The sequence below is a fragment of the Bubalus kerabau genome, chromosome 17 (genome assembly GCF_029407905.1).
Source record: "Bubalus kerabau isolate K-KA32 ecotype Philippines breed swamp buffalo chromosome 17, PCC_UOA_SB_1v2, whole genome shotgun sequence".
Classification (NCBI taxonomy): domain Eukaryota; kingdom Metazoa; phylum Chordata; class Mammalia; order Artiodactyla; family Bovidae; genus Bubalus; species Bubalus kerabau.
The window spans coordinates 25,249,580-25,276,980 of record NC_073640.1 but is presented as its reverse complement, the minus strand read 5'-3'; the positions used below and the strand labels follow the sequence as shown (position 1 = coordinate 25,276,980).

The following is a 27,401-nucleotide window of genomic DNA, read 5'->3' as shown; positions in this document are numbered from 1 at the left end:
GACCCTGTAGACTGTAGCCTGCCAGGTTCCTTTGTCCATGGGATTCTCCAGGCAAGAATACTGGAGTGGGTTGCCGCGCCCTCCTCCAGAGAATCTTCCAACCCAGGGATCAAACCCCTGACTCCTGCATTGCAGGCAGATTCTTTATCACTGAGCCACCAGAGAAGCCCACACAAAGAAAGCACAGAATGAATGAAAATAACAGGGAATGCTAAGAAGGGTGGCACTGTCTCTGGATAAGGGGGACAGACCTCCCATATCTGGAATCCAGAGGTTATTTTCAATGGAATCCACTTCCCTGTGCTCTGCAGTAAACCAAGAGGTCCTCTGGCTGTTCTGCTTGGAGTTTGTTACTGTTGCAGTTTTCTTTCATTGGTTTTCTCTAAAGTCTTAATCAGAAGAAACAAAAAAAAAACTTCTTTGAAGGCACTGTGAATTTGATCAAGGCATACTGGGAGGCAAACAGTGTAGCAGAAAAAGTCTGGGTCTTCAGAGTCAGAAAAATCTGGGATGAACTGCAGCTCTGTCTCTCAGATATGGAGCTTAGTCTGTCCTGATTTGTAAAAGAGGAAGTCAGTATCTCTATCTCAAGCAACTGAAGCCTGAAGAAGAGGAGGTTGGTGAATCTGTAATTGTGGAATGACTGCAAGAGGCTGCTGTGTGGATGAAATGTGACAAGCATTCAGAAAACGTTGAGCACAGTCCCTGGCACGCCAGCAGGAAGGGTCAATAAACAGACCCAATCTGGAAACTGCAGAAAGTCTTGTTTTGATGACTAGCAGCTGGGTTGGCATTCCTGTGGCTAGGACCTGTGTAAGGGACTCAGTGTCAGGGCTGAACTTTCTATTCACTCGTGTCATTAAAAAGTATTTTCACTTCATCTTTTAAGAGAAGAGATTTACTGGACTAAGGTTTGGTTGAAACACTCCATTATTACACGGTGCACTTAAAGTGATTAGATATTGGTATCAGGTTTGTTGTGGGTCTTAGCAAGATAAAAGCCAAGCCTTGAGAGTTGTTCTGTTTGCCCTGGCGTCTCCTTTCCTGGTTCAGTGTATGTCTGGCTCAGAACACCTGGGCTAACCTTGGTGTTTGATTCTTTGTGCACAACTTCTGCCATACAAAAGCTGAAATGGGTCAGCGGCTGCTTTGTAACAATGTGTGTTATCGTGTACCAAAAAGTTCCTATCTATGAAAATATTAGCAAGGATTTAAGAACTGATTACATTTGGAGGGTTTACCTGTTTTAGGGGTACTTTTTCAAATTATATTTTTCCTGATTATCAAAGAATACATGATCATTCAGATAATTTGGAAAACTAGAAAAGCTCAAAAGAGAAAAGACTACTAGTGTGGGGTATAACATTTCTATATAAATCCTGTAGATTATTATAGATACCACCTCCCTGGGGAGGAGTAAACAAAATTCAAATCACACTAAATATTATTATACGTCATGCCTTTTTTAAAATGAACTAGGGACTTCTCTGGTGTTCCAGTGGCTTTGTGCTCCCAAGGGAGGGGATCCAGGTTCGATCCCTGATTAGGGACCTAGACCCCACATGCTGCAACTAAAGATCCCGCATGCTGCAAACAGGACCTGGCATAGCCAAATAATACATAAATATTTACTAAAAATAAATAAAGAACTAATGCCTACAGTAATTCATTCATCCATTCAAGCAAACTAATTAAATACCTACTAGGTGCCAGGCCCCGTATATATCATAGTACAGAGAATGAGAGAGAGGAGCATGAAAAAAAATCATTACAATTCAGTTCAGTTCAGTTGCTCAGTCGTGTCCAGCTCTTTGCGACCCCATGAACTGCAGCACGCCAGGCCTCCCTGTCCATCACCAACTCCTGGAGTTCACCCAAACCCATGTCCATTGAGTCAGTGATGCCATCCAACCATCTCATCCTCTGTCGTCCCCTTCTCCTTCTGCCCTCAATCTTTCCCAGCATCAGGGTCTTTTCCAATGAGTCAGCTCTTCGCATCAGGTGGCCAAAGTATTGGAGTTTCAGCTTCAACATCAGTCCTTCCAATGAATATTGAGGACTGATCTCCTTTAGGATGGACTGGTTGGATCTCCTTGCAGTCCAAGGGACTCGCAAGAGTCTTCTCCAACACCACAGTTCAAAAACACCAATTCTTTGGCGCTCAGCTTTCTTTATAGTCCAACTCTCACATCCATACATGACTACTGGAAAAACCATAGACTTGACTAGACGGACCTTTGTTGGCAAAGTAATGTATCTGCTTTTCAATATGCTGTCTAGGTTAGTCATAACTTTCCTTCCAAGGAGTATGCGTCTTTTCATTTCATGACTGCAGTCACCATCTGCAGTGATGTGGGAGCCCAGAAAAATAAAGTCTGACACTGTTTCCACTGTTTCCCCATCTATTTGCAATGAAGTGATGGGACCAGATGCCATGATCTTCGTTTTCTGAATGTTGAGTTTTAAGCCAACTTTTTTACTCTCCACTTTCACTTTCATCAAAAGGCTCTTTAGTTCTTCTTCACTTTCTGCCATAAGGGTGGTGTCATCTGCATACCTGAGGTTATTGATACTTCTCCCGGAAATCTTGATTCCAGCTTGTGCTTCCTCCAGCCCAGTGTTTCTCATGATGTACTCTGCATATAAGTTAAATAAGCAGGGTGACAATATACAGCCTTGAAGTACTCCTTTTCCTATTTGGAACCAGTCTGTTGTTCCATGTCCAGTTCTAACTATTGCTTCCTGACCTGCATATAGGTTTCTCAAGGGGCAGGTCAGGTGGTCTGGTATTCCCATCTCTTTCAAAATTTTCCACAGTTTATTGTGATCCACACAGTCAAAGGCTTTGGCATAGTCAATAAAGCAGAAATAGATGTTTTTTTGGAACTCTTGCTTTTTCAATGATCAGCGGATATTGGCGGATATTGATCTCTGGTTCCTCTGCCTTTTCTAAAACCAGCTTGAACATCAGGAAGTTCACAGTTCACGTATTTCTGAAGCCTGGCTTGGAGAATTTTAAGCATTACTTTACTAGCGTGTGAGATGAGTGCAATTGTGCGGTAGTTTGAACATTCTTTGGCATTGCCTTTCTTTGGGATTGGAATGAAAACTGACCTTTTCCAGTCCTGTGGCCACTGCTGAGTTTTCCAAATTTGCTGGCATATTGAGTGCAGCACTTTCACAGCATCATCTTTCAGGATTCCAAATAGCTCAACTGGTATTTCATCACCTCCACTATCTTTGTTTGTAGTGATGCTTCTTAAGGCCCACTTGACTTCACATTCCAGGATGTCTGGCTCTAGATGAGTGATCACACCATCATGATTATCTTGGTCATGAAGATCTTTTTTGTATAGTTCTTCTGTGTTTGCCTTGGAAACGAACAGAGATCATTCTGTCGTTTTTGAGATTGCATCCAAGTACTGCGTTTCAGACTCTTTTGTTGATTATGATGGCTACTCCATTTCTTCTAAGGGATTCCTGCCCACAGTAGTAGATATAATCATTACAATAACCTCAGATAATTAAAGTACACATGAAGTACTACAGGTGCACACAAGAGGGAGCAGAGACAGCCCTCTGGGCTACAGAAGTGTCGGGAAGCACCCTACAGGGGATGACACGTGAACTGTTACTAACGGGTAATGCGGAAGTTCACCAAGTAAGGGAGACGGAGAGGATGTAACAGGAAGACCCAAAATGTAACACACTGAGTGTGTACCTAGTTGCTCAGTCATGTCCGACTCTTTGTGATCCCACAGACTCTAGCCCGCCAGGCTCCTTCGTCCATGGGATTTTTCAGGTGAGAATACTGGAGTGGGTTGCCATTTCCTTCTCCAGGGGATCTTCCTGACCCAAGGATCGAACCTGAGTCTCCTGTGTCTCCTATTTTGCAGGTGGATTCTTTACCCGCTGAGCCACCGGGGAAGCCCCAAAGCACTGAAAGGTAGTGACGAAACTCAGCGTGGGTAAAAAGGTAAAAGAATGGGGAAGACAAGGCTGGAAATGCAGGAGCCAGGCAATGGACAGCCAGGGATGTGAAGCAGGAAGCTGACAGGCTCAGATTTATGTTTTGGTTAAAAAATTAAAAAAAATTTTTAAACATGTTTACTTCAGCTTAAAGGATTAAGAAAAAGGGGCAAAGAGGAAAACTAGAACAATCCAAAAAAGGACTGATCAGGTGACAGATGGTTAAGTTCTAATGACAAGGGAGATGAACCATGATGTCCTGGAAGTGAGAATACCCTGGAAGTCAGGAGACCTGGGATTCTGGATGGGTAAAGCTCATTCGTTTCTCTCTTCTTTCCATGGAGAATCAACGAGAAACCAAGATGATGTGGCCCAGCTCTTACACACCAAGAGCTAACATCCTCCTAGGAAAGAAGGGGTGAAAAGGGGCTATTTTTATTTCCCAGCGTGCCTTCCCCTCCTTCTTTGGTGTTAACAGGGCTCCAATTTCCCTTCAGGAAAAACCCTCCATCTCTGACCTACCCTGCCTGCAGTTTGAGTGAGAATGGTCATACTCCAACCCTACCCCACAAGTGGGTGAGGGAACTAGGCCAGGCTGACAGAAGCATCTCAATACCCTGAACACAAGGACTGATTCAGGGAGAGAAACACGCCTCTAACCAGGCCAAAAAGATCACGCCTGGGGGAATCAGGAGCAGGAAAGAAGACATCACCACCTTCTTCTGAGATCCTATGGGCTTAAGACCACACACCCCCAGGGCTGTCAGAGTCCTCTTATACCGTCAGAGGAGCGCCTATCCAGCATGAAGTCACCAGAGAAAAGCCAAGCCAAGAAACAGGGAAAAAGAGTGATCTGATGACATCTTTTGAGAAACTGGGTTCGGCCATGAGCTTATCCTTGACATCTAAGTTGTCAGTCAATAAATTCCCTTTTTTGCCACAGTGAGTTTGTTTGCTATTTTACCAGTTGTATTTGAAAGAGTGCTGACTAATTCAGGGGAGAGACACAGAATCCTATAACTGCAATACAATGTGAGGGGTACAATCAAGGTATTTATATGGTACAAGGAGCACCGAGGCGAATGTAATCAATTCTATTTGGAGGTAAGGTAAGTTAAAGAAACGTTCACAAAGGAGGTGATGTTTCAGTGAAGTCCTAAAGAATTAGTCATCTGGCAACAGGGTAAGAGGCAAAAGAAGATTCTGTACAGAAGAAGCAGAGGGAAGGAAGTAGGGAAAAACATGGAACGTTTGGGGAAGAAAAGACAGTCCACTATTCCAAAGCACTAAGTTCACAGCAGAAACATTGCGCAGGAACGTATATGGTCTGGGGGTGAATCAGTGGGTGACCAAATCAGACCTTAACCTCTGATTTAATCTCTCTAGACCACAGTTGCTTCGTAGGTAAAATAAGGTAGATCAAGGGGAAAAAAAAATCAATGGAAATTGACAAATATTAAAAGACCTTACCTGCTGATAGAATTCATCGTCTTTGGGGGTCAGGTAGGGAAGCCACGTGTCTTCAAGCTCTTCAAGAAGCCTCAGTTTCTGTTTAAAAATAATGATTATAGGTGACTAAATTATAAACAGACTCAAAATATAGGACAATGTCTTCTTTTTTTTAACTTTTTATTTTGCATTGGGGGTACAGCCAATTAAACAATGTGAAAGTTTCAGGTGAACAGCAAAGGGGCTCAGTCACACACATACATGTATCCATTCTCCCCCCAAACCTCCTCCCATCCAGGCTGACAATGCCTTATTTTTCTAATAAGAGAATACCCTCCAAAAGTTAGCCGACTTAAATGTATAAACTTTAGAGGAAAAAGCTAGCCAAAAGTCAGTTATAAAATGTATCAACTTAATTACATATGCATTTAAATTACATCATATAAAATATTAACTTAGAAATAATTATTTTATTCACTCTCACATTTCAGGAAGCAATTTGCTTCACTCTTTAATACCAGGATCTTTTTCTTCATTGCTAGAGTCATCTTTTGAGTCATCTAATACAGTTTTCCAGAACAAACCTTCCTATCTGTAAAAACTGCTTGAGACAGCAGTTTGTAAATCCTTACTTTCACTGAAAATACCCAACTAAGCCACAAGGATCCAGGGTCAAGGTATATGAATTATTTGTTCATCCTGTAAACATTTATTTGAGATCGTATCCGCTTCCATATTACTTTTAAAAGTAATCTTTTATCTCTAGAATAATTACTAAACCTATGTTGAGCATCTTTGCCTCTTTTCTTTTCCAATTTGATAAATCTTTTCAAGCACCCACAACTAGCACTCCTGAGGCTATTTCAAGACACCATGTCTTTGCCAAACAGTACCAGGCAGTTCAAACAAAGTAACTAAGAAAGGACCCCATATTATAACATACTTTATAAGGAATCAAATACATCTAAGATGACACCTTTCTTATGAGGGATTTTTTTCAAAGAATATCTGACCTTATATTCAAGCATATATGATATATTTGTATATGTGCATATGTAGCACATAAATAGCATATATATATGTTTATTATATATGTATGTGTGTGTATATATATGTATATGTATATATATGTATGTTGGAGAAGACTCTTGAGAGTCCCTTGGACTGCAAGGAGATCCAACCAGTCCATCCTAAAGGAAATCAGTCCTGAATTTTCATTGGAAGAACTGATGCTGAAGGTGAAGCTCCATTACTTTGGCCACCTGATGCGAAGAACTGACTCATTTGAAAAGACCCTGATGCTGGGAAAGATTGAAGGCAGGAGAAGAAGGGGATGACAGATGATGAGATGGTTGGATGGCATCACCGACTCGATGGACATGAGTTTGGATAAGCTCCGGGAGTTGGTGATGGACAGGGAAGCCTGGCGTGCTGCAGTCCATGGGGTCACAAAGAGTCAGATATGACTGAGCAACTGAATGGAACTAAACTGATGTTTATTGATGCTTTCGAACTGTGGTGCTGGAGAAGACTCCTGAGAGTCAGTCCCTTGGAGAACAAGGAGATCAAACCAGTCAGTCTCAAGGGAAATTAACCCTGAATATTCGTTCGAAGGACTGATGCTGAAATTGAAACTCCAGTATTTTGATCATCTGATGCAAACAGCTGACTCATTGGAAAAGCCTCTGATGCGGGGAAAGATTGAGGGCAGAAGAAGAAGAGGGCATCAGAGGATGCGATGGCTGAAGGGCATCACCGATGCAATGAACATTAACTTGGGCAAACTTCAGGAGATGGTGAGGAACAGAGAAGCCTGGTGTGCTGCACTCCATGGGGTCACAAAGAGTTGGACATGACTGGGCGACTGAACAACAACAACAACGTGTATACAGACACACAGAAATCATCTGGACGCTACAGAAATTTTCTGAAGAACAAAAAAACAGAAAAGGCAGAAACAACTGATTTTCAAATAAAACTGCAATGCAATGCATATTCAGGCTGTTATCAGCCATTGAGGCACAATTATAAGAATTAGAAAATGATATACCTTATTCTGAGTTAATGCAGCCCTAAGCCCTAAAGCAGGACCTGGAGAACACAAACTAGACTTTAGCCTCAACCCACCCCAACGGGCACTGTCTTTACACAGTGAACAACCTGCTCAACCAGACAGAGGGGCCCTTAGAATCATCTTCCCCCACACAGCCTTCTCTCACTAACCCATCATAGAGTGCTTGTGTGCTAAGTCGCTTCAGTCATGTCCAACTCTTTGCAACCCCATGGACCGTACCCACCAGGCTCCTCTGTCCATGGGATTCTCCAGACAAGAATAATGGAGTGGGTTGCCATGCCCTTCTCCAGGGGATCTTCCTGACCCAGGGATCGAATCCGCATCTCCTGTGGCTCCTGCATTGCAGGCAGATTCTTTGCCGCTGAGCCACCAGGGAAGCCCCAACCCATCACAGAGTAGTCCAGAACAAATATCTTATTGCGCAGAACTCAAGTTATTTCCAGATCTTTTGTATAATTATCCAAAGTGAATAAAGAGAGAGAAAGAGAGAGAAAAAAAAAAAAAAGAGGGAAGAGAAAAATAGCAACCACTTGACCTAAGAAAGACTAAACAGTAAATTTACTCTTATGCAAAATTCTAGCCTATCTATCTAATTAAATTTTCTGCTTTGTCTAATGCTACTCTAAAAGTAGTTTTTCATTTGTGATAATAAGACTGGCTTACAGTTAAAATGGGGCTTCCCTGATGGCTCAGTGGTAAAGAATCCGTCTGCTAACACAGGAGACCAGGGTTCGACCCCTGGCCTGGGACAATCCCCTGGCGAAGGAAATGGCAACTCACTCCAGTATTCTTGTCTGGGAAATCCCACAGACAGGGGAGCCTGGCAGGCTACACTCCATGGGGTCATCCAAAGAGTCAAGAAACGCCTTACAAACTAAATGACAACAACAACCAGTTAAACTATGAAGAGTTTTCCTTTATGAAAGACCTATCATACTAACACAAAAACATTGGTTTAGATAAATCACTGGTTAAGTGGTTTATCTGTTTTCTACATTAGCCGTTATTTGAGACACAGAAAGAGCTAATGATGTTTCCATGCCTATACTTCTACATTTATGAACTCCAGCACAAACTTAATCAAAATCTACACCTCAATTTTCACTTCAAGCTCAGGAAAGCCTGCATTCTCCTATGACTCTTTTACCAGTCCTTTCTACAGACAGAATATTTAAATGCCAAAAAAAAAAAAAAAAAGTTTTAATGTTTAAAAAATGTTTAAAAGCCTTGAATGATGGAAATGCACATGATATCTCAGACCTTGAGATGGCTCCACCTTACAAATACCACCTTAAAATCTCTTCAGGAGAACCCAAAAAGCTAATCTGTATGCGAGAAGGAATACAACGATACAGATTCCTATTAGGAATTACATATTCCACCTTGACCAGATTAAACAGCAAGAGACCTGGCCCAAAGAAGAACAAGCACCCCTGGAGGATGAAATTCTGTTTATAATTACTGTTTATACTTGTTTCTACTTCAGCTGAATTTTTATAAAAACAATCAGCTCAGTTGAGGTCCAGTGTGTCAGACAGACATAAAACATTATAACCTGGAAGGCTCTATTGAGAGGATAAAATTCTTTTTTATATAACGATAGAAGGAAATGGCAACCTACTCCAGTGTTCTTGCCTGGAGAATCCCAGGGACGGGGGAGCCTGGTGGGCTGCCGTCTATGGGGTCGCACAGAGTTGGACACGGCTGATGTGACTTAGCAGCAACAGAAGTCTATACCTGATAATCTCAAATTCTGCTCCTCCCCCTCCCTTTTCCTTCTGGCAACCATAAGTTTCTTTCCTATGACTGTGAGTCTATTCTGTTTGTAAATCACTTCACTTGGGTCATTTTTTTAAGATTCCATATCTAAGTCATATCATGTGATATCTGTCTTTCACTACCTGACTTACTTCATGTAGTATTATAATTTCTAGGTCCATCCGTGTTGCTGCAAATGGCATTATTTCATTCATTTGATGGCTCAGTGATATTCCACTGTATAGATGTGCCGCGTCTTCTTTATGCATCCCTCTGTGGATGGACACTCAGGTTGCTTTCATGTCTTGGCTACTGTAAGTACTGCTGCTCTGAACACTGGGGTGCACGTGTCCAAAAGGATAAAATGCTACAAGAATATCCCTATCATAGAGCACGCAGAATATAAGTGGTCTCCCTCCCCTGGGAATTTTAACACTGTGAACATTGTTATATCTCTATGACAGGAGAGAACAGGCCACATTCAACTTAAGGCCACATGGATGAAATCTGCTCTATACATCAACATTCACAACCTGTAATTCTACTGATTAACTAATGAAATCAATTATAAATGATGGATTTATAACTTAAATCAGTAACTTAAGTTGATATCAACTTAAAAAGAAGTTTTGGGCATATTTGCCTTGGTGAACTCAATCCGGAATGATTATTAAACTGCTTATGAACATCACACATTTCTTAAAAATTAACATTGCTTTAAGAAGAGGCAAAGTCACGCAGGCAGAACAATGGAGAAACAAGCCTTCTCATACTCAGGAATGCAAAATAGCACAATCTCAATGCATGGCACAGACAATTCCTATCAAAATTCAAATCTATTCCCTTTGACCCCCAAATCCTACTTCTAACGATTTTATTTTTATGGGTACCATGTTCAGAAGAATGTACACACACCAGATCACAATTGGCAGAACAGAAGCTTGCTGCTGCTGCTAAGTCGCTTCAGTCGTGTCCGACTCTGTGCGACCCCAGAGACAGCAGCCCATCAGGCTCCCCCGTCCCTGGGATTCTCCAGGCAAGAACGCTGGAGTGGGTTGCCATTTCCTTCTCCAATGCATGAAAGTGAAAAGTGAAAGTGAAGTCGCTCAGTCATGTCTGACTCTTAGCGACCCCATGGACTGCAGCCTACCAGGCTCCTCTGTCATGGGATTTTCCAGGCAAGAGTACTGGAGTGGGTTGCCATTGCCTTCTCTGAACAGAAGCTTAGAAACATACTAAAAACCACTTAACTGTATGCTTTGAAAGGTTGAATTTTATGGTGTGTGAATTAACTAAAAAAAAAAAAAAAAGATTAGAAACAATGCCAGTGTATGTCCATAGGAGACGGTTAAATAAATGGTGGTACATCCACACAATGAATACAACACAACAGTCAACAAGAATGAGGAGGCTCCCTTTAGTGAAATAAGCAGCTTTCCAGGATACCTCGGGAAGTAAAAGGCAAGGGACAAACCATCTGCTTGTATTTGCATAAAGAAACATAAAGGATTTGTGAGAAACTATTTAAGTGGTTCTTTCCCAGGGACAAGGGCTTCCCGGGTGGCTCAGTGGTAAAGAATTCACCTGCAATGCAGGAGATGTGCAGGAGACGTGGGTTTGATCCCTGGGCTGGGAAGATCCCCTGGAGGAGGAAATGGCAACCCATTCCAGTATTCTTCCCTGGAGAATGCAATGGACAGAGGAGCTTGGCGGGCTACAGTCCATGGGGCCACAGAGTCACACATGACTGAGTGACTGAGCAAGCACGCACACGTGCTGTCAGGGACAGGGGTGGAAACGACAACTAGAAGGGACCACGGATAGAGCAAGACAAGACGGAAGATTTCTTTCTGTATTGTTTTGATTTCTGAACTCTGTAAACATATTGCCTATTCAACATATGTCCAATTATCAACTCAAGTATTTGTTGCTGTTCAGCCACTAAGTGGTGTCCAGCTCTTTGCAACCTCATGGACTGCAGCTCGCCAGGCTTCCCTGTCCTCCACTATCTCCACTACCTCTTGGAGTTTGCTCAAGTATATTACCAATTAATTCTTGACGTGGAACTCAATATAAAGATGAAGACAATGTGATTTGGGGCTTTATTTTAGAAAGTGCAGATATTTGTGATGCATGATAAAGTATTTCAGAGAGAGACTCGCAGACTAGCACAGTAGAGTGAAGAGGGGAAAGAAAAACAGCTCTGACAATTTCTTTGTGTCAACTGTCAAGCAGTTGGTAAACAGACACAATATTCAAATGCACTCTGGAGTGGAGGCAGAAGCGGCTCCTGTTTGACTGTCAGATCTGGCTAACGGCTGCTCCTCAGCCTGAGATACAGATAAATACACACAGCTGGGCCCTCCAGCACACTGCTCTGCTCACAGGCGTCTCTGCTGTCACGCTAGTGTTAAATACATCAAGCAGCTCACAAATGTCACATAGAAAGCCAGAGGGAGAACAAAGCTGGCTCTCCCACCTGCAGGAGGAGCATCTCAAGACCCTTCCATGAGGGCTACACCCATCTACCTCCACAGCTCCTGAAGGAAAGGATAGCTAGACACAGGCCTTAGGTAGATCATGGGTGCGACTGTGCTCAGTCACGTCCGACTGTTTGTGACCCTATGGACTGTGACCCACCATGCTGCTCTGTCCATGGGATTTCCCAGACAAGAATACTGGAGTGTTGACAGTTCTTACTCAAGGGAATCTTCCCAACCTGGGGATCAAACTCTCATCTCCTGTGTCACTTGCACTGGCAGACAGATTCTTTACACTGCCACCACCTGGGAAGCCCATGCTGCTGCTGCTAAGTCGCTTCAGTCGTGTCCGACTCTGTGCGACCCCATAGATGGCAGCCCACCAGGCTCCCCCGTCCCTGGGATTCTCCAGGCAAGAACACTGGAGTGGGTTGCCATTTCCTTCTCCAATGCATGAAAGTGAAAAGTGAAAGTGAAGTTGCTCAGTCGTGTCCGACTCTTAGCGACCCCATGGACTGCAGCCTACCATGCTCCTCCATCCATGGGATTTTCCAGACAAGAGTACTGGAGTGGGGTGCCATCGCCTTCTCCAGGGAAGCCCATATCACAACTCAAAACCATAAAGGCTGGGTGTCAAAAACTTTATCCCTAGTAAGATTCTGACTCACTGTGAAAAACTAACTTGTACCTGAGTTTCCATATCTTATCAAATAGGCATAGTTTGCAAATCTTAGAGTAATTACATAGAAAGATTAACTAGATCATGACTCGTAATGGGAAGGTGTATCTCACCTACAAATGAAGTGTATTTTCCCACTGCTGTCTCTTTGGCTTCATCAGATTATGCAAACAGCTCTTCTTCATACATTTTTCATTTTCCACATAATTTTTACACTAGGAATCATATTTTGTCAGGTTCAGTAAAAAATAAACTTTATCTGAGTCTTCAAGCTACAATCACAAATAAAAGTTTATGAAAGTTCACTATAAAAGTAATCACCTAATCTTCTGAGGGTCTCAAATAATAAGTGGGAAAAGTGACTGAGTGCTTCAGCAGGGCCTGAGTGAGAAAGGAAAGCCTCCCTGAGGAAGACTCTTCAAAACTAATACCAGAAAGACAAGTGAGAAGTAGCTAAGCCAAAAGAAGTATAAATAAATATTTCATGTATCCATGTGACATGTTTGTTTTAAAAAGAAAAAGTATTTCACCAAAGAGCATTCAAGGGACTTGCTGGAGGTCCAGTGGTTAAGACTCCAGACTCCCAGTGCAGGGGACACAGGGTCAATCCATGGTCAGGGAACTAGTTTCCTCATGTACCATGGTGTGGCCAACAGTAGAATTTGCATCCTGACTCTATCATTTCCTACATGTAGTACCACACCTGAATCAACCTCTCCAAACCTCACTTTACTTATCTATTAAAAAACCCTGCTTCACAGGGTATTGTGAAGATTAAATAAAATTAATCATATATTAGCACATTTTAGAAATTATAAACTATGCAGCTATTAGGCAAATAGTAGTCAAATGGAGGAAGGGTCCACAACAAAACTGGAGCACCTAAGAAGCCTGTTGGTTCTAACACCAGTACTATGGGCCTACATGTATGATTTGGGACTAGTTTCTTATCTCCCTGTGACATATATATGAAGCAGTACCTATAGAGATCTAAGAATGTCACCAAGCACATAAAAAACCCTCACTACACTTTGGCAACCACTTGCTACGATCATTTACCCATTTCCAAAAAGGACAACTTCATTTATTACTTGTGAATTATCTACAAGCAATTCTGTGTATAACCCATCAAATGTCATAGATCAATGCCACGTAAGAAACTCAGATACTTATTTTCCTGGACAAACTACAGCAGAACTGTCTAACAGTCCATGAAACTTTATATATATAAAATGCCTCAATTAACTACAGTGGTGATAAAAATAAAAATTGCTGTGAAATTTTAGAACAGATGAAAAAACAAAGCCTCATCCAGAGACATAAAGTGACTGGCAAGAAATTACACTACCGGTCACAACTCATAATCTCATTTCCTAAGTGTAAAGGTCATTTCCACTGCACTATACCACACAACCCTAAGATTAGAGAAATCCGATCTTGCAAGAAATGTTCCATTTTTCACTATTAAAATTTTTAAAAAACCATATATAAATGCAAACACTTTAAACAATTTTAATGAAAATCAATACTACTTTTAAAATTTAAAACCAATGCTACTTTCAAAATTTTAAACCAATGCTTATAATCACTACTTTTGGACTCTCAAGTCCTCACTGCTTTGGTAGTTCTACGATGCTTTCAAAAATTTTGTTTTTTAATCATTTCTTGTTCCGTTTCTAATAATGGGAGCCTATGCTGTAGTAGACTAAAAATTGAGCCACAGTTTAAAAAAAATAAATAAATTAACCACAAAGCAGGACAAATTCTCAGGAAGATTCTGCCACAAGAGTGGTACAAAGTTAGCCCTGGACTACCGCTCTGCTCCTTTATAAACAAGTTAAAAGTGAGACTGAAAGGATCACACTAGTCAAAAACTATTATGCATGGAAAGGAAGACAACACTATAAGGCAAGGTAATATGACTGATAAAGAAGATAAAAGTCAATCAATGGGAACTGTCGCCAAAATGGAACAGATGACAGAATTATTATAGTAGACAAGTACATTAAAAATAGCAATATAACTGCAGATCATAAGTTCAAGAAGTTGGGAAAAGATGGAACATGGTTAACAGAGAAAAAGAAATCAAGCTTCCATTTGTCCTTCAAAAATGAAGAAAAACTTTTCCAGACAAACACTGAGGGAATTCATCTTCACTAGATCTGCCGTATAAGAAATGCTGAAAGGAATTCTGTAAACTGTACTGAAAGAACACTAAGAAACACAGAAATATACAACACACTGATAACATATACAGTAAAATCCAAAATCCCAATACTGTAACATGGTGATGTGCTAACCACTTATCTCTAGCATAAAGGTGGGTTAACCACTTATCTCTCTCTAGTTCTTCTTCACTTTCTGCCATAGGGTGGTGTGTGTCATCTGCATATCTGAGGTTATTGATATTTCTCCTGGCAATCTTGATTCCACTTTGTGCTTCATCCAGCCTGGCATTTCCCATGATGTACTCTGCATAGAAGTTAAATACGCAGGGTGACAATATACAGCCTTGACCTATTACTTTCCCAGTTAGGAATCAGTCTGTTCCTCCATGTCCAGTTCTAACTGCTGCTTCCTGACCTGCACACAGATTTCTCAGGAGGCAGGTAAGGAGGTCCGGTATTCCCATCTTTCAGAAATGTCCACAGTTTGTTGTGATCCACACAGTCAAAGGCTTTGGGGTAATCAATAAAGCAGAAGTAGATGTTTTTCTGGTATTCTTTTACTTTTTCGATGTTCCAACGGATGTTGGCAATTTGATCTCTGGTTCCTCTACCTTTTCTAAATCTACCTTGAACATCTGTAAGTTTGTGGATCATGTACTGTTGAAGCCTGACTTGGAGAATTTTGAGCATTACTTTCCTAGCGTGTGAGATGAGCGCAATTGTGTGGTAGTTTGAACATTCTTTGGCATTGCTTTTCTTTGGGATTGGATTGAAAACTGACCTTTTCCAGTCCTGTGGCTACTGCTGAGTTTTCCAAATTTGCTGGCATATTGGGTGCAGCACTTTCACAGCATTATCTTTCAGGATTTGAAAGAGCTCAACTGGAATTCCATCACCTCCACTAGCTTTGTTCATAGTGATGCTTTCTAAGGCCCACTTGACTTCACATTCCAGGACGTCTGGCTCTAGGTCAGTGATCACACCATCGTGATTATATGGGTCGTGAAGATCTTTTTTGTACAGTTCTTCTGTGTATTCTTGCCACTTCTTAATATCTTCTGCTTCTGTTAGGTCTATACCATTTCTGTCCTTTATCGAGCCCATCTTTGCATGAAATGTTCCCTTGGTATCTCTAATTTTCTTGAAGAGATCTCTAGTCTTTCCCATTCTGTTGTTTTCCTCTATTTCTTTGCATTGATCGCTGAGGAAGGCTTTCTTATCTCTCCTTGCTATTCTTTGGAACTCTGCATTCAGATGCTTATATCTTTCCTTTTCTCCTTTGCTTTTCACTTCTCTTCTTTTCACAGCTATTTGTAAGGCCTCCTCAGACAGCCATTTTGCTTTTTTTGCATTTCTTTTTCTTGGGGATTGTCTTGATCCCTGTCTCCTGTACAATGACACGAACCTCCATCCATAGTTCGTCAGGCACTCTATCAGATCTAGTCCCTTAAATCTATTTCTCACTTCCACTGTATAATCATAAGGGATTTGATTTAGGTCATACCTGAAAAGTCTAGTGGTTTTCCCTACTTTCTTCAATTTAAGTCTGAATTTGGCATAAAGGAGTTCATGATCTGAGCCACAGTCAGCTCCCGGTCTGTTTTTGCTGACTATATAGAGCTTCTCCATCTTTGGCTGCAAAGAATATAATCAATCTGATTTCGGTGTTGACCATCTGGTGATGTCCATGTGTACAGTCTTCTCTTGTGTTGTTGGAAGAGGGTGTTTGCTATGACCAGTGCGTTCTCTTGAAAAAACTCTATTAGCCTTTGCCCTGCTTCATTCCATACTCCAAGACCAAATGACTTTCAATCTCTTTTTCTGGTCTCTTTTTAGACTCGGTTGGAATCTCTCCATCTATTCTCCAAGTCTTCTGACTGCTTTCTCTTTTTTGCAGTCTTTTGTCTCTGGATAATATATTCTAAGCAAACTCCTCAGTACTCTCTTCCAATTCATCAGTTCTCTTTCCAGCTGTGTCTGGGCTAAAGTTAATCCCATCTATTTAGTTTATTACATCTATGACTATACTTTTCATTTTTGAAATCTGTACCTGGCTCTTTTTTACGTAAAGTTGCTCCTGTTCCATTTTTGGATATTTGGGGGGCATTTTTAGATCTCATTTTTATCAGTATGATGTCTTTCCTTATTCTTTTGAATTTCTTGAACATGATTATTTCAGTCTTTCACTGACTTTTCTATAAAATTCATCTCATCTGAAATGGATTTTTATTCACATTATTTATTCTATTTGTGCTTTCCTAAGTATTTCAGTATTTTGTTCTGAAGACTGATTTTGAGTGGGTGGCTTTTTGTCTTTCCTTTTTTCCTCCCTCCTCTCGCTTCCCACGTGTGTTCACCTTTCCCTCCATAATGGTTCAGCAGTTCCCTCCACGAGGATCCTATACCACCAGTCCAGGACTAAGCCTCATATACTGGTGATTTGGAGCACGACAGTCTCTCCCCCATCACTCCAAAATCAATCAGTCTGATTCAATTTCTACTCTTAAAGGTTTAGGGATCTTCTCCTGCCCCTCAAAACCCATAGCTCCATGGAGCTATGTTCCTGACATGGCAATCTTTTTTCAGTCTTCTTTTGTGAAAGATATAACTTCACCTCCACCCTTGGCTTCACACAGTAAGCCTAGTTCTGGTCCCATCTCAAGTGGTAGACCTTGGTCCCTGTGATCCATAGGAGCTAAACTCACTTTTTGTTTCCATACCAGAAGCCCTTGCAGCGCCACAGTTTCAATCCAGCTTATCCCTTTATGTTTTGCTCTCTTTCTGGCCAACAACAACATCTTCTCTGTAAGCCCAGCTATGACTCTTTTATTACTTTCTTTTCTTTTAATGTGTTATCTGTCATTGACATGTGTTTGGAGCAGAAGGCAAACACAAACTGTGAGCTTAACTGTAGCATATAACAAGAAGGCACAGATGATTTCTTAATGATAAAAATCCTAAGTAGGAGATTCACTAGGTCAAAAGGCATGCTCTTTTAAAGCCTCTTGATTCAGATTGTGAAACTGCACTCCAGGAAAATGGTATCTATTTCAACCCATCAATAGACAGTAACCATTTCTTTTTTTTTTTTTTTTTTAATTTTATTTTATTTTTAGACTTTACATAACTGTATTAGTTTTGCCAAATATCAAAATGAATCCGCCACAGGTATACATGTGCTCCCCATCCCGAACCCCCCTCCCTCCTCCCTCCCCATTCCATCCCTCTGGGTCGTCCCAGTGCACCAGCCCCAAGCATCCAGTATCGTGCATCGAACCTGGACTGGCGACTCGTTTCATACATGATATTTTACATGTTTCAATGCCATTCTCCCAAATCTTCCCACCCTCTCCCTCTCTCACAGAGTCCATAAGACTGTTCTATACATCAGTGTCTCTTTTGCTGTCTCGTACACAGGGTTATTGTTACCATCTTTCTAAATTCCATATATATGCGTTAGTATACTGTATTGGTGTTTTTCTTTCTGGCTTACTTCACTCTGTATAATAGGCTCCAGTTTCATCCACCTCATTAGAACTGATTCAAATGTATTCTTTTTAATGGCTGAATAATACTCCATTGTGTATATGTACCATAGCTTTCTTATCCATTCATCTGCTGATGGACATCTAGGTTGCTTCCATGTCCTGGCTATTATAAACAGTGCTGCGATGAACATTGGGGGTACACGTGTCTCTTTCCCTTCTGGTTTCCTCAGTGTGTATGCCCAGCAGTGGGATTGCTGGATCATAAGGCAGGTCTATTTCCAGTTTTTTAAGGAATCTCCACACTGTTCTCCATAGTGGCTGTACTAGTTTGCATTCCCACCAACAGTGTAAGAGGGTTCCATTTTCTCCACACCCTCTCCAGCATTTATTACTTGTAGACTTTTGGATCACAGCCATTCTGACTGGTGTGAAATTAACCATTTCTTTATATACTCAAATACCAGTTATTATCAAACTTTTACATCTTAAGCTAGTTGACAAATGAAAAAACAAGTTCATACTAATTTATACTTCTTTGACTGTTATTCAGGTGGAGTAACTTCTCATGTTAATTGCCATTTGCAGTAGCTCTTCTGTGAATTGCTGTTCATGTCTTTTCTCTCTATTTTTTTCCTTTGCTGTTCTATATCTAAGAATCTATACTTTGTGTCCACGTAAAGACAATGAATCTGGGTCTTATGCAAGTTGATTAGTTAGAATTCATTTCTCCTTCATTCTTTTATGATATGCACCTTTCTAACAAATTACTTAGTTACTAATGGAGTTCACCTCTCTTGCATCAAACTATAAAGCTACATTTTCCAGCACTTTTAAAATATCCTCCCTAAGATAGCACCTTTCCCTACATGTCATACTTTCTCAAGTACTCCACAAAGTTAGCATTCCTTGACCTCATAAATTATCTTTCGAGGTAATTTTTTTTAAATAAGCAAAATGACATGTACAAAATATATACTTTAGCTCTTCAGATAATAATTTGAATAGCAAGACCTGTTTACCTCACCAACTTGATCTTAAGTTCCCACCCATGATCATTAATGTTAAGAATGCAGTCCAAGTTTTAAAAGAGAAGAAAGTTTCCTGAAGAGAAAAATTTCTATGATAAAAAGCAGCTAAACAGGATCTAAAAAGAAATAAAAGCCAAGTTACCTCCCTGGTGGTCCAGTGGCTAAGACTCTGTGCTTCCAATGCAGGGGCCTGGGTTCGATCCCTAGTCAGGGAACTAGACCCTATATGTCGCAACTAAGAAATCCACATGCTACAATCAAGATCAAAGATCCCATGTGTCACAACTAAGACCCTGTGAAGTCAAATAAGTAAAAATAAAGAAAAGAAAGAGAAAAAAATAAAGAACGAGAAAAAATAAGCTGAGGAATGTACTGGAAGTTTGGGGGAAGCACAGTTTACACATGTGAAAGATATAATATTAATATCAAAGTAATAAATGTCTTTAGTAAAAGGCTGGGTTCTTCGTTCAGGGATAATAACTCAGAAGTCTAATGTCTTCTGACTTCCTTTGGAGTAGCTGCCTTATAATTTCCTTGAGCCACTTCCAAGTATTCTACTGAAAACAGAGAAAATCACTTACCCAAGATTTTTCTCCACAATCAGAATACTGCCCTTAATTTTGTAAGTGAATACAAGAGCAAGGGCAATACCCTTCCAAACCATGAGAGAGATAACAGATTAATTAAAACTCTTTCATGGCCACTGTACCTACATTCTAGCTCCAAAGACCTAATAATGGACCGCTAACATTTTCAAGCGGAAAAAAGACTCCTCTTGGCCACACTTGTTTGTATGAAAAAAGCAAATTCTCTCAATCATGGTTCAATCTTCAGGGAACTTTCTACCTGGAAATTTGATACCTGAGTCGTCTACTCCAAGGTCAGAGCACGGAGCTCTGCGAGATATCACCATGTGTCTTGCCCAGCTTAGCATTAGTCTGATCAAACTAAGCACTTTCCCGCAAGCAGTCCAATTATAAATAATCACACTTGAGACCAGTAGGATGTCTGACTTCTTTGTCATTTTGCAAAGCTTTAACCATTACACCATGATCAAACAACCTGCCACGGGAAAGCAGAATGTACATGGTGTTGCAGTAAAAACATCAGGAAGTGACCTCAGTGACTGTCCATTTAATTATTCTTAGCTCTCCACTATCCCTCTCTGCAGTTCCACAGCAAGTGCTGCATAATCAAACATTAAACACTTCCGCTTGTGTAGCCACAACTGAATTATGCAAGACATATTACTTCAACAACAACAACAGAAATCCCTCAGCTTCTGACACAGCTATAGCAACTAATAGTTTCTGCCTAGCAGTGATGAAAAGTTTAAAGGAAATAAAAATGCCTAAAAGAGTAAGTTATTTAAAAACTATTTTAGAGGTCTATAATACAAAGTAGATGTTTCTTTTTGTTTTCTGCCTAGCAGTGATGAAAAGTTTAAAGGAAATAAAAATGCCTAAAAGAATAAGTTATTTAAAAACTATTTTAGAGGTCTATAATACAAAGTAGATGTTTCTTTTTGTTTTCATTTATCCATTCCCAGGATTCCAGGAAGTCAATACACACTCTTTATTATCAAAATTTCTTGATAGAGGTATTGAGCAAAACCCTATAACTTCACCAGCATACATTTAATTTTATTTCAATATGTGCATTTTATGTTTACAAGTTTCCTTTTCCAATTATATCACACATGAAAAATTACCACTGCTGGCTTGTCTTGATAAAAAGTAAATAATAATTCTAATAAAGTTATTCTTCTTCTACAAATATGCTAAGGCTTGCAACCTAACCTAACCATCACATGTGTTAATTTCAATGTGCTGTAAAATATAAAACTCCAACCTGAGATACAATAAGCAGAGGAATGGGATTCCCTGGCAGCTCAGCGGTAAAGAATCCGCCTGCCAATGCAGGAGACATGGGTTCGATCCCTGGGTCAGGAAGATTCCCTGGAGAAGGAAATGCAAACCCACTCCCATGTTCTTGTCTGGAAAATCCCACAGACAGAGGAGCCTGGTGGGCTACAGTCCATGGGGTCACACTGAGTTGGACATGATTCGGTAACTAAACAACAAACAAAGCAGAGAACTAGTCTTTCTACTTACTTATTCAGATTTTAACTTCAGACACACAGATATTTAAGTATCCTCTAAACACAAGGTAAAATGAAAGAAGGCACAGCCCAAAATAATTGTTAAAAATACAGGATGTAGGCCTTATTGGGTGAAATCTCACCACCCACCCCATCCATTAATAGCTGTGTGATCCTGAGTAAGTTACTCAACCTCTCTATCCCTCAGTTGCTCCATTTATAAAACAGACATAGTAACCATACCTACCTCAAAGGTTGTTATGAAAATTAAATTAAATGGGTTATTATTTGTAAAGAAACAAACATGCATGCAATTCCTTTTACAAAACACTATATAAGTGTTTGATACATTTTATTTAATTATACATGTTAATAAAAGTTTAAAAATAGACCAACAATTTTGCCTGTCCTCAAGGTCCCATTCCTTCCCATTTGCCTCGGCGTCATGAGCCAGTCATCACAGTTCTATTTTACATCATCAAGCAACCTCTTTCTCTTCCCATGTCTCTTCTCTTCATCATTTGCGCTTATATTATCTCAGGCTTGGACCACCTTCCCTCGTGGCTCAGACAGTAAAGCGTCTGCCTACAATGTGGGAGACCGGGGTTCAATCCCTGGGTCGGGAAGATCCTCTGGAGAAGGAAATGCCAACCCACTCCAGTACTCTTGCCTGGAAAATCCCATGGATGGAGGAGCGTGGCAGGCTACAGTCCATGAGGTCGCAAAGAGTCAGACACGACTGAGCGACTTCACTATGCACTATTTCAGGCTTAAAAAAAAAAAAAAAAATCCTGTCATCCTAAGAACCTATTAATTAACTAGCTAATTAATTAATTAAACCCTTTCTTGGCTTTTCCTACTTCCCACTCCAGCTACCATCTCAATGCAGTCTTTCTTTCAACATCTTTCAAGATGTTCTACCAAATGTCGTGAAAAACCATTTAAGATAAGTGACACAAGCTCTCAGTGTCTCGTTTTGCCCTCACCCCACTTTTGACCTGGCTTCTATCACTGTCATTCTACTAAAAGGATTCTGCCCAAGATCAGTGACCAACTTCATTTGCTGAAACGCAGCATCATCCTCTCGGTCATTTGGGAAGCACTGGGCCTAGTGAGGTACTTGCATCCCTTTCTCAAAATCCTCTCTTCCACTGGTTTCTATAACATCCGTCCCTTTTATTCCTATGCCCTCTGCTCCCTCCTTCTCAGTCCCTGCTTCAGGTCTTTGTTCTCTGCCCTGAAGAGCAGACATCCCCTACCCTTCTTCTTCTTCTCCCTTGAAAAAACATTCTTCCTTTAAGCAATCTCATCTAACACTCAAATCCTTATCTCTAACCCAAAGTGAAAGTGTTGGTTGCTGAGTCATGTCTGACTCTCTGCGACCCCACGTATTACTGTAACCTGCCAGGCTCCTCTGTCTATGGGATTCCCCGGGCAAGAACACTGGAGTGGGTTGCCATGCCCTTCTCCAAGGGATCTTCCCAACCTAGGGATCAAACCTGGGTCTCCAGCATTGTGGGCAGATTCTTTACCATCTGAGCCACCAGGGAAGCCCTCTCTACCCCAAATCTACACTTATATTTCTCCAGAATATTACAACAGGGAAGTCCCCACTAGCTCTCTGTTTTTGTTTCCTAACTTCCTGGAGTCTGTTTCTCCTGGTTCTCATCTTAACATCAGTATCAGCCAGACTGAAAATGTTGGAGTTCTGTTTCCCTGCTTCTTCTCACGTCACTCATGGTTTAACAGGCACTTGTACCTATGCTAACTCTTAATTGTTACAAAAATCTTATGAGGATGAAGCAGAAACTGTTTCCCCCATTTTAAAGAAGTGAAAACGGAGACTTAGATAAAATACCTGGTTCAAGATCTCAAAGCTGGTAAAAGTCCAAGAAGGAGTTTGAATTCATATGCTTTATCTACTAAACCCAAGCTGCATGATACACTACATTGGGGATATTTAAACTTACAGACACACATTCTAACCATTGCCTTTACTGAGAGCCAGAGCGCAAGGAGGAGAAGGCAATGGCACCCCACTCCAATACTCTTGCCTGGAAAATCCCATGGACGGAGGAGCCTGGTAGGCTGCAGTCCATGGTGTCGCGAAGAGTCAGACATGACTGAGCGACATCACTTTCACTTTTCACTTTCATGCATTGGAGAAGGAAATGGCAACCCACTCCAGTGTTCCTGCCTGGAGAATCCCAGGGACGGGGGAGCCTGGTGGGCTGCCATCTATGGGGTTGCACAGAGTCGGACACGACTGAAGTGACTTAGCAGCAGCAGCAGGGTGCAAGGAGACAACAGGGATCATGACAGATCTATCAAGGACAGATGTTCCTGCCATCATGGATCCCAACCCATGGTAGAAGTATCCGACTATTAAACAAGCAAACTATAATCAAAGGCAGGAAGTCCTATGAAAGTTCTGTCCTTTCCTACAGAAAGCAAAGACTGTAGCACCTAGCTAATAAGATAGGATACAGAGCTCCAGGGAAAGGCTTTCCAGAAGTAACATCTGAGCAGAGAACCGAAACACTAGTCGGTGTTAGCCAAGCAGAAGGAAAGGTGGTCAAAAGTGTCCCAGAGATAAAGACTATTACCAAAAAAATAAATAAATAAATAACAAGTACTGGCGTGAGTGCAGAGCAACTGAAACTCGTGTATACTGTTGGTGGGAATGTAAAATAGTGAAGGTTGTGATAAAAAACAGTCTGGCCACTTCTCAAAAAATTAAAAATTCAATAACTATTATCCAGCAATTGCATATCTGGGTATATACCCAGAAGAATTGAAACCTGGGTTTCAAAGGCATATTTATACACTCATCTTCATAGCAGTAATATTCATAACAGCCAAAACATGGAAGAAACCCAAGTGTCCATCAACAGATGCTGCTGCTTAATTGCTTGGTCATGTCCAACTCTTTGTGACCCCATGGACTGTAGCCCATCAGGCTCCTCTGTCCATGGAATTCTCCAGGCAAGAATACTGGAGTGGGTTGCCATGCCCTCCTGCAGGGCATCTTCCCAACCCAGGGATCAAACCCAGGTCTCCTGCACTGCAGGCAGATTCTCTGAGCCACCAGGAAACCCCAAGAATACTGGAGTGGGTAACCTATCCCTTCTCCAGGGGATCTTCCCAACCCAGGAATCGAACTGGGGTCTCCTACATTGCAGGCAAATTTCCCAGCTTTTCCAGCTGAGCTACCAGGGAAGCCCAACAACAGATGAATGGATAAACAAAATGTAGTATATTAATACAACATAATATTATTCGTCCTTAAAAAAGGTAGGAAATTTTGATACTTACTATAACATGAATGAACAGCGTGTGTGAAAGTAAGAAAGAAAAAAAGAATATAGAGAATCTGAAGAAATCAAAAAGTTCAGGAAGGCTGGAGGAAAAAGAAAAACACACATTTGCAGTTGACATGATTTTGAAACTAGATATGATCCTAAGCATCTGAGGCCACATACAATCCTCTAAATAGAGCAATCATGTATGAGTTTTTGGCATCATGGAGTCAGATCAGAAAAAAAAAATTGTTAGCAACTGCCTAATCAGAAATGAGGGTCTTCTTGAGCTTCAAAGTTAGGAAACTTTCATAAAATTCCAAGAGTGCTGTAAAGTTTTTCTAGGCTGAGCGTACAGAGGTATCCTACTCACATGAAGTCTAAACCACAAAGAGTCTTAGGCCTTCATCACAGCTCTCTGAAAAGATAAGTAGTACTTGTTGCTTTTGGAGAAAAACCTAGCTCAGGAGGGGAGAAAAAAATGCTTCTGCCTGTGTTCTCTGAACACTTTGTCAATCTTGAGCTTATGTTACAGATCATTACAGCTCTGCCTGCGAGTAGAACTGTACACAGGGTTATGCCAATGGTCCAATTTTCGGGGTTTCTCTCTCATCCATAAAATTTAATTCAGGGAAAAGCTGGCACACCAAGTCCTGGCTCAGAGAACACCTTTATTTATGTGTTATGTAAATTAGCATATACATGTTCATTTATTTGTATGTATGTGAATAAGCACACACACACAAAACACAGGTAATAGTGAATAATTTTAGAAGTGCACAGCTCTAACAGATTTTAAGATGCTTTCATCACAGTGATCTATTATAGCTTTTAAAATGTACTACAGTCTTAGACTAAAATATTTCCAAAATGAAATGTGGCATGTAACGAATTTATTCAAGCACCTGGTTCTTATTACTTTTATTGACTAGGAAAATACAATGTGTTTGCACACTCACTGAGCAAGTACAGTGGATGTGCAAGTAAGAGACACATGCCCAAGCTCTCCCTCCTCCTCAGGAGGGGCCTACCCCAATGATACAAAAGAGGCTTCCAATACCAAGTATTCTTCAGGATGACAGAGGAATGGAGACAGAGGTTGAGCATGTATAAGGTCAGTTTTACACCAAAAGCCACCTGATGGGAAGAGCCGACTCATTAGAAAAGACCCTGATGCTGGGAAAGATTGAAGGCAGAGGACGAGATGGTTGGATGGCATCACCAACACAATGGACATGAGTTTGAGGAAGTTCCGGGAGATGGTGAAGGACAGGGAAGCCTGGCGTGCTGCAGTCCCTGGGGTTGCAAAGAGTTGGACATGACTGAGCAAATAAACAACAACAAGAGATGAAAAGGAGGTCAAGAGTAAAGAAAGAGCAAAGATGAGAGAAAGAATTTACAAACTTTAGTTAAGGTGTAAACGTAAAGAAGACCCATTAGACTATAATTCCCTCAACTAAGGAAACTCTAGAGATGATTCCCAGTTCCATGCACATACAGTATAAATGTTGGCAGAACATTACTTGATGGGAAGGAAACATGGCCCACTTTGCTTCTTCTTGATCTTCACACCAGTCCTCCTATTCTTAACAAAAGCACTGCATTTCCAAATACCCATGTTTCCCAGGTGATGCTAATGGTAAAGAACCCGCCTGCCAATGCAGGAGACTAAGAGCTGCAGGTTTGATCCCTGGGCTGTCAAGATCCCCTGGAGGAGGGCATGGCAACCCACTCCAGTATTCTTGCCTGGAGAATCCCATGGACAGAGGAGTCTGGTGGGCTACAGTCCACGGGGTTGCAAAGAGTTGGACATGATTGAAATAACTTCCATGCATGCTAAAGGAAGCGAGGAGACTCAAGTGGGACAGGAAGCAAAGGGACCAGTTCTAGAATTACCCAATCACGTGGCATCAGCATAACACATCTCTGGATTTGCTCTGTCATAAACCAGCAACAAGGAATAGTTCAGTGTCCCTGACTGGTCTGAACCTTTACCATGCAAATATGGAGTCTAGACTCAATTGTCTTCTCTCTGATATTACATTTTTTGGCTTGACTGAACTACAATTTCACTTGACTCACCTGGTCTGCTAGGGACACACTTAGTAGTCCAAGATGAAAGATGTTTATATGATTAGTTAATATACCAGACTACAAATGAACTGAAAGACAAGGAGAAGGAAAAATTCAAAAGCCTGGGGAAAATGTTCACCCGCCATCATAAACTTAATCTCATCCCTTCTTGTCAATATCATTCCCTTTTCTGTTCAACATTAGGTCTCAAATTTAACCTGCTAAAATGAACAATCTGCTAATGAGTCAGCCTGAAATGGACAATCAGGTTTATGTGAAATCTAGCATAAAGGAAAGTTAATTTTGTTTATAAAATTCCACTTGCTCAATTTTCCTCAGGCCACGTGTACACGCATAGTTAATGTTTAATGTCAGATGAACCTTTAGTTTCCTCATCTGTAAAATGCATGAAAGTAGATGACCTCCATCTGGACTTATATCCAGGGTGACTTTAAGACCACCAGAATCAAAATTAGCTAGCAAACGCTGGTTGCACTTTCCAGTAAGAGGAACTCCTCGTCTTGCTCTGCCTCTTCCAACATGACGGCCGTGTTCACTTTCCCCTTTGATCCGTATGTGACGGTGGGAATTTCAAGCTCTTTCACAAAGCCGTGCAGGTTGGAAAGCCAAGGTTGCTGCCCTGGAAACTGAAGGTGTGTGTGCTTTTCATGAGGATGATGTTTCTAAAGGACCAGTGCACAAGTTACACTCCACCTCTCTGCCGTCTTATGTTCCAACAATGTTAGGCCAGGAAGAACCGGCTTCGAGTTAATGGTTTCAGAGTACGAGCGATTAGCATTTCAGTTCGCTTTTATGCTTGCCCTCTCCGTTTCTG

At 41.1% G+C, this 27,401-nt stretch overlaps 1 protein-coding gene and 1 non-coding gene across 9 annotated transcripts in view; one reads left to right on the top strand and one right to left on the bottom strand.

The window, feature by feature from the left end:
• FTO (FTO alpha-ketoglutarate dependent dioxygenase) overlaps nt 1–27,401 on the bottom strand; it is a 422,823-nt gene that overhangs the window by 308,967 nt on the left and 86,455 nt on the right. For all 8 annotated transcript variants that reach the window (XR_008704362.1, XM_055553633.1, XM_055553636.1 and 5 more), the window contains exon 2: nt 5,440–5,517. Coding sequence is in view for 7 of the 8 variants with exons in the window: in XM_055553633.1 (XP_055409608.1) it covers nt 5,440–5,517 (78 nt within the window). In the remaining variant the exon portion in view is untranslated. The remainder of the gene's footprint in view (nt 1–5,439; nt 5,518–27,401) is intronic.
• On the top strand, nt 19,237–19,308 carry TRNAG-UCC (transfer RNA glycine (anticodon UCC)). Its single transcript has one exon. It is a non-coding gene; the product is annotated as a tRNA-Gly (tRNA).